We start from the raw sequence: 14,603 nt of genomic DNA, 5'->3' as shown, positions 1-14,603 counted from the left end.
CAAACACACAGAAAGAACTGCACGCTGGTTTAATTTTCCATCACATTTTTTGAAAATGAATTCCAAGATACAGTACAGCATCTTTAGTGTTCTACACAAAGCAAGCCTTCAGCAAAAGGTCAGAGGATCTTAATGGTGTAAAAATATATCTTAAATAAAATAGTTTCTCTAGGAGAGCAAGCCGTGCTGTACATCTCGAGGTCCTTAGAGTCATTTACAGAAGGCAGAGGCCTGGTAGTACAATCCACACACTGGAAAAGTGAGTGTACATTCCTGCTCCAAAGTTAGAAAAGGTCCAAGTTCCAGGTGGTGGGGGCAGATCTCCAAACCCAAGCAGGGGATGCCCAGAGTGCACTACCAGCCCTGTAATTCCAGTGAGGAAGTTCAACTCTCTCTGTCCATGCAGGCAGGAAGTGGATGAGACCCACCCACCTTCCCAGGGTCATTCCAGGGACTGGGACTTGTCCCTTTCAATGGGCCAAAAAAAGAACAACTTCTATCAATAAAGGACTGGCTGTTTCATGCCTGTGTTCCAGGCTGGACCTGCTCAGCCAGAGCTGTCTCAGTGTTCCAAACTAAGGTCATGATTGTTCCAACAAGGACCAGGATCATCCTGTGGCCTGGAAAGACAACTGGGGACTCCCCTGCCATTTTTAACAAAAGATCAGCCTTTAAATGCTCTGATTCTGAGCACAACAGCAACCAGGACAGTCGCTTCTCCAGGGAAAAACCTCCCACCCCAGAGCACTGAGTCTTAGATTCTAAGTGAAAACCAACAGAAAACCCAAACCAAAGCAGATTTGTGCACAAAATTCCCTTCCAGGACCTGTGTCCCTTTGGGGCAAGTCACACAGCAGCTCTGCCAGCTGAGATTGTGGATAGTGCCACGTTTTGGTGAGCACAGGAACTGAACCAAGAGCTGCAGCTCCTGGTGAGGACCCGGTGGAGGGGCAGCTCCAGGAATGTGGGAAGAGCCTGGAAAAGGCTGTGCTTGTCCCTCTCCTCACCTGGCTCTGAGGAGAACAGCTCTGGAGCTCCCAGCAACACTGCCAGAGCAGCTCAGGCAGGGGACACACACACCCCAGTCCAGGAGCACTGGGAATGTGTTCCCCAACTCACAGATGACTCCGCTTAATTTGTAGAAATATCTATAAATTAACCACATTAAACAGCACCCAGAACACAAAACTTCCACCCTTTCTGCCCCACAGGCAGCACAGCAAGCACTGGCCTCTCAAAGGCCACCTTTAAAATTAAGAGAGATCAGAGGAAAGTCCCTTAAAGACTTTGAATTCCCAGACCATTGGCCTTCAGGACTTGCCTGGTTTCTTACACCACTAAGATGGTTTATTTTCCACACCTCACTCCTTTTTCTTTCCAAACTACAGCTCTACTCCTGCACAGGCAGTTCTGCAGTGTCAGGACTGCACATACAAAAAGGAGATGTATAGAACCTAATTTACACTGTTTTATTAAATAACTTCTTAATTGAGAATACTTTTAATCCAGGAGAAGAATTGGAGAAGCCTTACACACCGGGCTGAGCCTACTCTACAGCATCCCCACAGGGAATGGGATGTTGGCTATGGACACACCCCACACCCCCCCACCCCAAAACACTCTCCAAGAAAGTCAAATGCATGACAGGAGGGGCTCTGAAAAGGAGGGAAGGCAAAATGGTCACCAAGATCTGCCTAAAAACAGCTAAATAGTGCAGTGAAATGCTTTTAAATACCACAGACACCTCCACTGACTTGCAGCCAGTTTTATGAGCAGCTCTGGAGACAATTTCTAGCTGAGCTTTAGTGAGCTGGGTCTTGCCAGCCCGAGTCCCGAGGTGAGCCTGGCCTGCTGCTGGCACGGCCAGTTCCAGGGTGGCAGCAGAGAATTCCTGTGCTCATTTCCCTCTCTTGCCACGGCCTCTCCTGGAGGAAGGTTTGCCTGTGCCTGCTGTGGAGGAGCTGGCAGAAGATGCCACTGCAATGTTGATCTGTCCTTCCTGGATCTCCTGGCGGGTCTCAGCTGGGAGGTGGTTGATTTTCTGTTGTGTCTCCAGGTAGAACATGACATCCCTCAGCTGCTCCTGGATCTCAGAGATCTGCAGGTCCTTCTGCTCACAGGTTTCCTTCAGCACCCTCTCCTCCTCCTTCAGTTTGTTCTGCAGCAAGGCCTGGTTTGCTCGCAAGCACTTGTTCAGCTCCTGCTCCTCCTTCAGCTCATTGGAGAGCTTTGCCACTTTGTTGTTCAGCTGGGAACACCTTGCAGAGAGAAGCAGGAGTCAGGACAGCAGCACTGCCCACCCAGACCAAACACCACCTCAGCCTTTTCACTGGATAACTGACCCCCAGTCCACCAACTCCACCTGGAATTTGGTTTTCCAGCTAAGATGGGCAAGGGGGGGCAATACAAGATTCTGAAATTCCCCCCAGGTCAGGCAATTCCATCTCATGCCAACAGCACAGACAACAGGCAGGGTGTGCCTGGGAGATGGAACTGACCTTGGACACCCACCTGCAGCTTTTGGAATGGGTGCCAAAAAGGGCACAGGGATTACAAGGGACCCTGAGAGAGCTGAGTGCAGTCAGGGTCCTCCTGCCACACTCCAAGACCCTCAAAACACCACTTCACTGGAAGGAAGATGCTCCCATAAGGGTTACAGCCCTGTGATTCACAGACAGGGCTTCCTGCTCCCAACAACTCTGCTTTTGCCCTGGCAGTTTGCTGGCACCCTCCTCTGCCCGTTTCCCACTGAGGAAGGTGAGCAGCATGGAGCTCAATGCCTGTGCTCCCTGCTCCAGCCAGGACTGCTGGGCAGGCCCTGGGCTGGGAGGAACAGGGACACAGTCCCACCCAAGGATTGCATGGATCCACAATTCCCAGGCTGGACATCTTTCCTCCAGGCACTTCCCAAGATCTGTGTTTTCCTCTGGGCTGGGTGATGCCCCTGCTGAGCTGCCTTTCATCCCTCTGGATGCACCCACCAAGGGCAGAACAGGCTGGCATCTCCCTCAGAGCAGGGAGGGGAAGGATCCCTGAATGCTGAACACGCAGAGCGTGGAAAGGGAGCTCATGGCCCCAAAGCTGGGCTCACTCAGACACTTCCCATTTGTGAACACCTACAGAAATCAGAGCTTTTTATAAAGCAAGCCATGTTCTCAGTATTGCAGCTTAAACAGCTCAAAACCCAGGAATAGCAGGAGTTTTTTTTTCTTTTTGGATGTCAGTGCACGGTGTTTTAATGGCTGCATGGAACTAAACCTGGCAGTGGTACCCACTTCCTCTCCACTGACTGCTTTTCTTTGAGCAAGTCATTGAGCCGCTGTTCCAGACTGTCACACTTCTCAATGGTCTCTTTAAATTTGGTCTTCATGTTGTTAATCTGTAAAAACAAACACAGGGGCATTTCCAACAGCTCAGAGTCCGCTGCCCTTTCGTCAGGACACTTGGTTTTCCAGAGCTGTTTCCAGACTTTGACCAATTCCTCTCCCCAGGTAAGGAAAGCTTGGAGCCAAGGCTTTGTTCTGGTGAGGACCCCCCGTGTTACCCTTGGATCCCAGACTCCCAAGGAGCCACGTTGCCGTGGAAGCTGCTCCCACAGAACAGCAACTCCGGCTGCAGATCCGTGCCAGGCACTGCCAAAAGCTGCAGCAGCTCCTTAACTTCTTCCTGCCTGCATCCAGCACTCCTTTGGCCACTCTCTTGTGGTTCTGGATCCATCAGCAAACTCAGATTTCCACCTCAAGGCTGGGTTTTTGCTCATTTTGAACTAGACCTCAGAGGATGAGAGTGAAGATGAACAGGGGCTGACTCAGCACTGGCCCACTGACACCAATATCTCCCAAACACAAACACAAACATCCCCTGGCCATGGCCTTCCTCCTCCCTCTGCTGCTCCTGGAGAAAGCCAAGCTCTCCTGCTCCAGGTGTCAAACCTCCAGCATGAGACTTACAGGAAATTTAGAGTCAGGAATTCTTGTTTCCCTTCTGTTGGCACCTCCAGCACGCTCAGAGGCTGTGGGGCAGGAATTTAATGGGAAATGCTTTCCTGGAGGAGCAGCCTGCACTAATGTCAGTGTCAGCACACACGGGTGCAGAGCAGGTTTGAAACCTTCCAGTCCTAATCAGGGAATGCTGGTGCTGCTGATGGTTAATTTGGGGAAGTAGCCTGAGCACTGATAATGGAATACACTGCATGGTGGCACCGATCCAGACCAGACTTCCATGGAACAACTGCCATGGATAAAATTATTTGGATCTTTAAACGTGAAACCACGTTTGGAGCAGGGATCAGAGTGGTTTCATTCTGAAGCTGCTTTGAGGATTGTGTCTCCCGGCCACCTCCAGGATCATTTTTGATACATACTTTCCTTTTGTAAAGCTCTCCATAAGATTCCTGGAACTGTTCTTTAGGACAACCACTTCAACAGTCACAATTTCTATTTTTACTTAATTGCAGACACTTAAATGGTTAATTAGAAGTCCTGAAGAAAGTTAAGGACTTAATTCTAAATCCTGACTCACTTTAAACCTGGTTGAAAGGATGTATGTAGAGTGAACAAGCAGTAGAATATCCTCCCTGGATTTTTCCTGGTGACATTTTGAAGCAGTCCTGCCTGCAGGATGCTTTATAGGAGGAGACTCTGAACTTTTCCCAAAGGGTGATGAGGAGAAAGAAGGGATCAAAAAGAAAGGGCAAATCAATATGCATTTGGAGCAGAGAGACAGTTCCACCTTCTGCAGCCGAGCAAATTAAAGTCATATTGTCTCTGCTCCACCACCGTTCCCTGGAGATCCGTGTCGGAGAGACGGATGGCTCCGGGATCCTGCAGCACCACGCTGCCTTCCACCACTGCTGCATTTCCCCAGCAGCACATTTAAATCAAGCTGCAATCTTTGTGGCAATCTACCTGCTTCTGCACCACTGAGCAGCAAATTGCTCCCTGGGAGCAGCCAGATAAGGGACAGATCCATCTTGGAGCCAATTTTCCCAGCTGGGAGCGGAGCCGGCTGCGCGAGGCTCAGCCACAGATCCAGCAGCTCCTTCTTCTCCCACTGAACAGGGCCAGGACCCTTCCCAGAGCCCAGGGCAGAGCTCACCTCTTCAGCCGTGTCCTTCTCAATCCGGACAATCTTGTTTTCCCAATAGATCCGCTGCGATTCCAGCTGGCTCGTCAGCAAATAGGAATACTACAAACACAGAGACACAGAGCACTCAGGGTGGCCCTGCTGCTTAAGGAGCCCTAAGGGTTCCAACCCACAATCCATTTCATCAATTTAACAGATGAAATCAGGAGGTTCTGGACACCCAGCCCAGCTGTAGATCCATGGCTTTCACCAGTTTGGTTTCCCAATCAAGTAATTTTGGTTTTTTTTGAAATTAAGGAAAGCCTTTACAGCACAACAAGGATCAAGTGAAAGTATCAACCAAGAATTGTTTAAGGAGACAGATTTTTCATGGGAATAGCAATAAATGTCTACAGGAAAATGAAGCACCACCCATCCCTGTCCTGAGAGTCTGAGATTCCAAAGGCTGAGGGGAAGAGTTCCCATCCACAACCCAAACTCCAGTGCAGTAGGATCAATGCACATATCCAGTTTCCTCTAAGGAGATTTCTGGGAAAGCACCCTCAGCTCTCTGTAACCAATTACTACTTCCCAATTACTCTTCTCCAACATGTACGGCCCATTCCAATGTCATTTTGGTATCTGAACAAGGATCTATGCCCTACATTCCATCTTTTCCCTTTTAGTTCTGCAAATGAGTCATGAGAAGGTTGAAAAAGGTGATTACTCCTTTTCATCAGCCTAATAAGCATCAAATTAGGCATTCACTAGAGAATTAAACATGCACAGAGCCTTGATCACTCTCAGTAATTTCTGAGTGCCAAAACACTGCCAAATTCATTCTCTCTTGAAATATTTCAATCTCATTAGACAGAGAGATCTCACATGCTTTAAGCAACCACCTCACAGAAAAAAAAGGGTTAAAATTAGCTGGTTTAGCATCTAAGTGTTATTCAGAAAATTCACTGAAAAGCAACCAAATATTTATGTGAGCACCGAGCTGCTCCAGTCTGGTCTCTGTGGGCTGTTCCTCCTCACAAACCCTCGTGTCTAATGCGGCTGAAATCGTGCTGCAGTGGCTGCTCAGTGAGGCAGGCATTTCAAGCTCCTCTCCTTTAGTTAGGAGAAGCTGGGCAACAGGTACAAAAAATAAATAAATCATTATCTGTTCAAGGGAGGGGAACAGAACAGGGCTGGCATCAGACTCTCAGCTCTCTGTGCTCGCCAAGGTGAGCGCACAGCTGTGGATTCCTGCATCCTCCTTCAGTTTGGGAGCTAAACCACCCAAACTGACAGTGCCACACAGATCCTGGCTCTGAACCCAAGACAGAGACCCACTAGGAAGGGTCTGGGGAGTGACTCAGACCCACTTCTCCCTCCAGTGCCCCCTGTTTGCAGCAGCATAAGCAGCTCTGCTTCAATCACCAGTGACCACAGGACGACACTGCAGCCAGCTCTGCGCTGCATCGGCTCTGCAGAGCCACGGAGAGGCTTAAAAAAAAATTAAAAAAAAAAAAGGCAGTAAACCCATCCTGCTCCTGCCTGGAGACAATTCCAGGCTGGGAGCAGATCTGCTGCCTCAGCTGATGGGATCGAACCGTGGTTGTGGCGGGGTTGGAAACATTTCCAAAACGCAGAGTCCAACAAGTGAAAATATTTACCTCTAATTGTAAGGCATCAATTTTCTCCTCCTGGCACATATCCCCCTCACACTCGTACTGAACTAGCTTGCCATCAGTTTTGCTTGCCACCAGCCGATGGACATAATTGTCTGGGGAGAGAAAATCCAACCATGGGCCCTCAGATCTGAGCAACCCCAATCATGGAGCACAGTGAAACCACCCAGACCCTGCCCCTCAGCGAGGCACAAAGCCAACACCACATGCCTTTGTTCTTTAGCAGATTCCTCCCAGCCACCTTATGGGCTATTTGGAAAAAATACCTTACGGGGTGTAGCAGACCCCATAGAATTGTCTAAGACCCCGTGGAGGGCTAAGAGTTAACAGTAGGAATTGCTGAGTCATGATGAGACAGCAAAATAAGCTCCTGTCTTCTGCCTCTGGGACCCCAGCTTACCTCTGTAACCCCATAGGTCACTTTCCCCTAACCCCTACTACTGGACAAGTTTGGATCCCCCTGTACCCTATAAAAAGGGGATGTTTTAGCCCATTTGGCAGAAGAAGAGCCGTGGCTGGAACCCTTCACAGACCCCTCAATAAACCATCGCTGTGGAACCACCAGGAGCTCTCCTTCTCTCCCTCATCTGCTTCTCCCCCTAGCCCACAGGTGCCTTAGCAAGCAAAGAGCTGAAATCATAAGAGAGCTGATAATCACTAAAGAGGTGAAATCCACTGAGCTTGCTTAAGGTAGCCACAGCTACAAGCGGCCTGGGTATTTGGACACTGTCTCCAAGAGGGACTGAGCTATCCAGATAGGACTGCCTTGCTTGGGGGCAAAGCCTGCTCTGGGGCAGGGGAGACTTTAATGAGGTATGATGGAAAAGGAGGAACAAACATTCCAGGGACGCTGGACTTTGTGACAGAGTCACCTTCCCAGGAAGCCGCTGCTAGAGCAGAGATGGCTGCTCCCCAAAGTCAGGGATTAACCCAGACACAACCTGCTCCATTGCCAGCACACTGTGCCCCTGCCCAGCCCCTGGGGGTGCCCGGGTGGGGGCTCACCTCCGGCGTAGTCCCAGACGCGGTGGTTGGTGAGCTGCATGGCGTACGTGTGCTGCGTCTCCTCAAAGTGCTTGTAGGCGTGGCGGCTCACGTAGCGCCCGCAGCCGATGTGCCCGCAGATCAGACAGATCCACAGGTTCTGCAACACACAGGGAGCAGCTCTGGGGGGCAGCTCTGGGGGGCAGCAGCACCCCCACACAGCCTGACCCACCCCACACTGCTGTCAGTGGTTGCTTTCCTGCTCACCCCCACAGCTGGGAGGCCAAGGAGAAGGGGGCCCAGCCCATCAAAGGCAGTTACAGCCCTGCAGGGGCTGGATAAATCCCACCCAGATGGGAGAGTGGCCTTGGCTAAGGAATGAGGGGTCTCTGCAAGCTCTGGAGGGCACACACTGGAAGGGCCACCACCACCAGGCTGGTTTAGCTCCCTGCTGTCACCCTGATCTAAGAACCACAGAGATTTGTCAGAACAGGAAACCTGGGAGGTGACATCCCTTCCTAGCATTGATGCAACTCAAAAGGAAAGCTGATACCCCACTGGCTGGTAAAACCAGCCCAAAATCAGCCTGAGAATAAGCCCCAAAGCAACCCAAGCAGCTGTGCAGTCAGATCTAGGCCAGATCTCACCTTCCACCCACCTACTTACTTCTTGAACTCCACACTCAAAACACTTGTTCTCTTCCACAGGCTCTGGAGTCTGGCAGTACCTGCACACAGGGCACCTGGAGGGCAAAAAGAACATCATGAGACAGAGGGACCAACATCTTCACATTCCAGTCATGGAAAAGAGAGCCAGAGAGCTCCAGGGAAATGCCTTGTGCAGCAGAGGTTCCCTGTATCACCCATGAGCTCACACTCACCCCACCTGAATTCATTCCACACAAAGTTACTGGTTTTAAGCTGGTGACAGAACAAAGAACAGTTCTCCCAAAGCCATTTCAGCTGGGTTTGGTTTTGGTGCAGTCCAAGGGGTTTACACAGAAGCTGCACACTGAGGAAGGTCATTGGAACTACACAGTGCTGGGGACAGCCAAGTGACACTCTGCAAACACCCCTCAGTCCTTAAAACATCCCTGAGGAGATGCTTCAATCCCACCCCAATCTCAGCTTTTCCAGGAAGAATATCCCATAACTGTACCCTAAAAGCATCAGTAACAGGAAGATCCAGATCTTTCACCTCTTTTGGAACTCCCTTGGTGCTGCCACAAAGACAGAACACCCCAGAGCAGAAGGAAGCTGTGTCCAGCCCTGGAGCAGCAGCAGCTCAGCTCAGGAATGGGATAACTGAGGCTGCCAGGACTGTTGATGTATTTTTCATCAGCTGCAGGGTAAGCCCCAGAAATCTTCCAGGGAAGAGACAACTGGGCTGCAGTCAGTTCCTATGCAAATTCAGGCACCTGCAGCCTCTGTGGTGCCTGAGCAAGGAGAACAGAGGTTTTCCTTTGTCATTTCTTTAGACTGGGAGCATAAGCTCTGCTTAAATTGTACATTCCAAATTTAAGGGCTGTTTGGGATCTTGCTCCTGCACTGGCTATGCTCCACTGCCCCAAATTCCCAGTGGCTGGATTTATGGAGCAAAGCAGCCCTTCAGCCTGCACAGCTCCAAATCTGATCAATCTCACTGAGTTGTTACTCTGCCTTAGGAGTGACAGATTACAGAGAGCTACAATCTCCCTCACATTCCATTAGAGAATCCAGGAATTGGGATAGCAGGGATGGAGCAGGCACAGGGAGGATCTGTAGCCTCCGGCTGCAGGGTCTGTGCCTGCCTGAGGTGCAGCAAACCAGAGGAATGGCAAACACACCCAGCTGACAGCAGCACTTGGGGGCTCCAGGCACACCAAAATCCCACTGCACAGGGATTTGGGAAGCTGGGAGCACCAAGAGGAAAGGCTCAGTGGCAGCAAGGACAGCTGCTTTAAGGACAGACACAGGTCCAACCCCCAGCCTGCCCTGTGCCAGGGACACAACTTCCCACCACTCACCTGGAACAACAGGAGCCTCCCCTGCCTGACCTACTGAGCCATCTGGTCATCATCCCTTCTTCCTCTGCCTTCCCCTTCCCTCCACACCTGCTCTTCCTCACCTCCTCTTCCTCCCCTCCCAGCATCCAGGTAGGGGAAGGCTGCAGGGCTCCCCACAAGGCCCCTGAGCTGCAGGCAGGAGCAGATCCATCTGCAATGCCAAGGCAGGGCCTGGCTGAGCTGCCAAGGCTGAGTGAAGCAGGGCTGTGTGTGCAGCCAGGCCTCTTTAGCCCAGCACTTCTCTCCTGGAGTATTTTGAGATAATCAGCACTCCTCTACAATTTCCCCTGGGAATCACTGTTCAATTACTTTTGGCAGAGAGATTTTTCTCCAGGAGCCCCTTAATGGGAAAAACTGAGCATGAGGACTTGCAGTAATTCCTGCCCCCACAGTGACCAGCAGAGCTTTGTCAGCACAACCCCCAGCACTCCAAGCAGGGCCTCAGAGGTGGAAATAAAGCCCAGGCTCTCACGTGGTGTCCTCCCAGCGCTGCAGGCACTGGCTGTGGAAGCTGTGGTTGCACAGAGTGGTCAGGATCCCGTTCACAGACTCATCCATCCTCTCCAGGCACACGGTGCATTTGGGCAGCTCTGTCAGGTCCATCACGGGCAGGCTGGCCCCCTGCAAGCACCAAGCACACAAACTGCTCAGCACCTTCCCAGCACCAGCCATCAACTCCAGCTTCCCCTCACTGCTGGCACCAGGGGTCAAAACCGTGACACAGGAACGCTGTGAGGCCACACAGTGCTTGGGAATTTATTGCAAAGGTAAGAAACTGATCCCCAACATTCAAAGGGCCACAGTGAAGGGGCTGCACCTGCAACCAGCCCCACTGTGCTCTGTAGATTCCCTAAATTACAACCCAAGGCAGGTTTAGGTCACAGCTGAGGCACAAAGTCCATGGAGTCACTACAAAAACTCTTCCCATTCCACTGGAATGGGAAATGGAGGTGGGGATGATGTATTAAGGCATTTTTGCTGCTTATTCTTTAAAAAATCCTGTTAAAACCTTCTGAAGTGCAGGGGAAAAAACCAAACCAAACCAAACTTACATCTTCTGACTTGAAGACTTCAGCCCTCTCCACGTAGACGAGCTGGCAAACGTCCTCCTCGATGGAGTTGAACTGCCGGCCATTGCAGGCCATGTAGAAACTGTCTGCATCAGCCTGGGCACAGAGCAGGGAAACTGGTTACAGACAGAAAAACCCACCCAAGGGAGAGGAGGAGAAACCTCCCATATCCTCCCTTCTCCCCTGGAACACCAGAGGGGGTTCAGCCAGCTCCAGGCTCTGCAGTTTGGTGCTGGGTTTGGTATCAGCTCTGGAAGACACGAGTGGAGTTCAGGGCAGTGACACCACACTGGCATTGCAGCATTCAGCAGGAGCTGGGGATTCCCCTTCAGCACCTGCTTCACCCTTTGTTGGCAATTTCAGTGCATTTGCAAAGCAAATTTGGTCTCTGCAAAAATGTAAGAGGCTGCTGTGAGGGACAGGAGCAACAGCTTCACTGTGGGAGAGAATCCATTCACCACTCACAGCCCAGCCACAAAAAGGGCAAAAGAGGCAGAACTGACCCAAACCCTGCCAAATCCATCATCCCTTCTCCCTCAGGAGCTCCCCAAACCCTTTCTCCACAACCACCAATCAGCTGAACACCACATTCTCACTCTCCTGACTCCAGGCAGGAGCATAAAGAACCTGGAGATTTGTTTTGCTGCCTGTAAATGGCACAGCCATTAGGGGTCAACAGAGCTTCAGGGAATTGCCTCAAACAGGAATTTCAGAGCAAACTGAGCACAAGTTTAGGGATTTGCTGCAAGGCTGGTTAGCCCTAAATATCTGCCTGAGTAATTGAATGCAACAAGAGATACAAAACCATTTTTGTAACTACTGCAATTAGCACAAAACTCACACAAATCCTCCATCTGCACAAAGGGCTTGGGGAAACCTCTCAGGCAGAATTCACAGCTGGGGGAAACCTCTCCCTGAACCTTAAAATAAATCATGTGCAGCTGGGAGGAGAGAATGTCCAAGTGAAAGGGTCCACACAAGAATTAGGGGGGGAATTTAGAGGTGCCCAGTCCAAGGGGCCTGAAGGAGCAAACTGTGTTAGCTGGGCACCAACTCACCCCCAGGCTCTCACACTGGGGGGCTCTGTCCTTTCCACACTGGCAGTGGAAATCACCCAGCTCCTCAGAAAAGCAGGAAAAGTCTTCTCAAATAAAAGGAGCTCCCCTAGCTTGGTCTTTTCCGTTCAGCACAGCTCAAGACTCTCAACAAGCTGAGAGATAGCAGAGAACTCTGTAAATGGATTAATCTTTGAAAAACATCCTGCCAAAAGAACAGGATAGCCAAACACTGCTTGCAGGTGTGGGACTAACCTCAGCAGCCCCAGGAATTCTCTGGGAAGGAGAACAGGGCTGTTTCTCCATGAGTAAGTACAACCCTGGCTCAGGGCTGCCCAGTGAAGCCACCCAAGCCCCCAGATCAGTGACCTGGCGTGACATTCCTGCTGGAGGCACCTTACCTGGGAGCTGAACTTGATGAGCACCATGTACTGGTTTGGGGTGGAGTCCCTGATGATCTTCATGTGCTCAATCACCTCGTAGAAGGAGGCCACAAACTTCATGAGGTCGTGGCTGGTCATGGTGGCGGGGACAGTGAGGATGCAGAGCATGGCACTGCGCCTCACATCCTCCTTCAGGGACGTCATCTTGCTGGGGACACAGCAGGGACACAGCTGGGGACACACAGCTGGGGACACACAGCCACAGCAGCTCTGCTGTCAGACTCTTAACCCTCTTTTGTCATCAGGAGTGACCACAAACAGGCATCCTTCAGCCAAGGATGAACCTGGGAGCTCCAGGAACAGTGGGATTGTTTGACACCTGTTTTTCTATAAAAACAGCTGAATTTGGCAAGCCCCAGATGTTCAGCACCATTCCTAGAACAACTGAGCAACTTTGGTTACTATTGCCAGTGCCCATCTGCTCTCCTTTCTTTCAGGAAGGCCTTGAAATGGGAGTTCCCACACAATTACAGGGGAGTGGTGTGGAATTGGAACCCCTGGAATACAGGATGAGACCTCCATAAATAAACATTTCCCCTGGTTCACACAGCTCCCAGGCCTGTCACCAAGACTCCTGAAATCACCATTTAATTGTGGGATGCCTTGGAAAGCTGCTTTCAAATATCTTTTTTTTTTTTTTTTGAATCTGTGTTTGTGTTACACTCTCACAAGCCCTCAACACCCCCAGTGTCACCCACAGCCCCATGCTCCACCATTAGCACCAGTCACTCTCTGCATTCCCAGGAAGGAGTCACCCTTCCTGTTTGTCCCCAGTCAGGAGCCACAGCCCCAGGGTGGCCAACTCACTCTCCCCTTCCCACCTGAGCAGCCGTGAATGAGCAATTCTTACTTTGTTTTGTACAGGTGCATAATTCCATGGACGATTTCCACCGAGGGGTTCCCGCTGAAGAAGGAGATCTGGTCTGGGAGCTGCTTGGAAGGAGAGTCTGGAGCAGCCTCACACTCCTGGCTTTGATCCTCCTGTTTGGTTTTGTCCTCAGCTGATGCAGCCTCCGAGGATTTTCCCCCCTCCATGGCAGCTTCTGCTTCATCTTTCACAGAGGCAAAGTTTCCCCTTTACTGAGGGGAAGGGACCACCAGGATCACCCAGGGCAGCACAGACACCCCAACAATCCCAGCTTGGGAGCTTTGTCCAAGCTCTCCTGGAGCTCTGGCAGCCTCGGGGCCGTGCCCAGCACCCTCTGGGGAGAACCTTTCCCTGATCTGCACCCTAAACCCCCCTGACACAGCCCCAGCGGGTCCTGTCCCTGTCCCAGAGCTCGGGCAGGAAGCTCAGGAGAAAAGGCGCGGATTGGGATGAGCTCAGTGGGAGGGAATCACCAGCTCTGCCCCCGCGTCCCCGAGCCTCTCTGCTCATTCCCCAAACCGCAGCCCCACTCCGGCCCCGCAAACCCCACAAACCCCGCACACCGGGGATCCCCCGCCCTGCCCGGCCGGTGACAGCTCCGGGACGCTCCCCCCACCACGGGCAGCCCAAACCGCCGCCGGTGCCCGCGGGGCCGGTACCTGCCCGCGGCTGGATGGTCTCGATGATCACGTCGGTCATTTCCCTGCGGCCCAGGTGCTGGTGCAGGATGGCCGCCCGCTCCCCGGGGCCCTTCCCCTCCAGGCAGGCGGGCACGGCGCCGCTGCTCTCCGCTGCCATGTCCGGAGCTGCGGGGACAAAGCGGGCGTTGGGACCGGCAGCCCCGGGACGGCCCCGGCGGCAGCTGCGCGGTGCGGAGCGGGCCCGGCCGCGCTGCCCCGCGCCCCGCCCGTGCCCCCGGCGGGGCGAACCCACCGGCCGCGCTGTAGGCGAAGCCCGCGGGCAGCGGGGAGGTCCCGGCCAGCTCCAGCCGGATCACGACCAGGGACACGCTCATGGGCTCCGCGGGGCCGCCGCCGACCGGGACCGGGACCGGCGCCGCTTCCGCCTCCCGCACCTTTCCCCTCTGACCCGTGACGTCACGGCGCGCTGACGTACCCGGCGGCGGCGGCGGCGGCGGCGGCAGCGCGCGGGGGGCTGCGAGGGGCGGCGAGGGGCGGCCGCTGCTTCTCGCGAGAGTTCGGGGTACGTTCTCGCGAGAGCGGGAGCCTCGGCCGCTGCAGGGGGGCCGGGAGGTGCGAGGGGATTCGTGAGGGGACAAACCCCCGGGAGGAATGAGGGGAGAGAGCCCCGGGATCCCTGAGGGGAGAAACCCCCGGGAGGTGTGAGGGGAGAGAGCCCCGGGATCCCTGAGGGGAGAAACCCCCAGGATCCCTGAGGG

General features: G+C 52.7%; 1 protein-coding gene across 1 annotated transcript; it reads right to left on the bottom strand.

The window, feature by feature from the left end:
* Positions 1-14,282, bottom strand: BRAP (BRCA1 associated protein). The gene is made up of 12 exons (XM_030959223.1): positions 14,138-14,282; positions 13,864-14,010; positions 13,187-13,388; positions 12,295-12,484; positions 10,821-10,934; positions 10,241-10,389; positions 8,391-8,466; positions 7,746-7,884; positions 6,726-6,835; positions 5,098-5,187; positions 3,276-3,379; positions 1-2,258 (listed from the first exon to the last, which is right to left on the bottom strand). The coding sequence occupies exons 1-12, from the start codon at positions 14,217-14,219 to the stop codon at positions 1,898-1,900; spliced, it is 1,764 nt and encodes a 587-aa protein (XP_030815083.1). The 5' UTR covers positions 14,220-14,282; the 3' UTR covers positions 1-1,897.
* Between the last annotated feature and the right edge of the window lie 321 nt (positions 14,283-14,603).

The sequence above is a fragment of the Camarhynchus parvulus genome, chromosome 15 (assembly GCF_901933205.1).
Source record: "Camarhynchus parvulus chromosome 15, STF_HiC, whole genome shotgun sequence".
NCBI lineage: Eukaryota > Metazoa > Chordata > Aves > Passeriformes > Thraupidae > Camarhynchus > Camarhynchus parvulus.
The sequence above is the reverse complement of the archived record's forward strand: the minus strand, read 5'-3'. Positions and strand labels throughout refer to the sequence as shown.

What these genes read in the sequence shown, in the direction of transcription:
- BRAP (XM_030959223.1), bottom strand. Translation starts at nt 14,219, where the DNA reads ATGAGCGTGTCCCTGGTCGTGATCCGGCTGGAGCTGGCCGGGACCTCC. An exon ending in ATGCACCTGTACAAAACAAA is followed by an intron (nt 12,485 to 13,186) that starts GTAAGAATTGCT and finishes CTGTGTCCCCAG; the next exon opens with CAAGATGACGTCCCTGAAGG. An exon ending in TCATCAAGTTCAGCTCCCAG is followed by an intron (nt 10,935 to 12,294) that starts GTAAGGTGCCTC and finishes CTCTGTGCCCAG; the next exon opens with GCTGATGCAGACAGTTTCTA.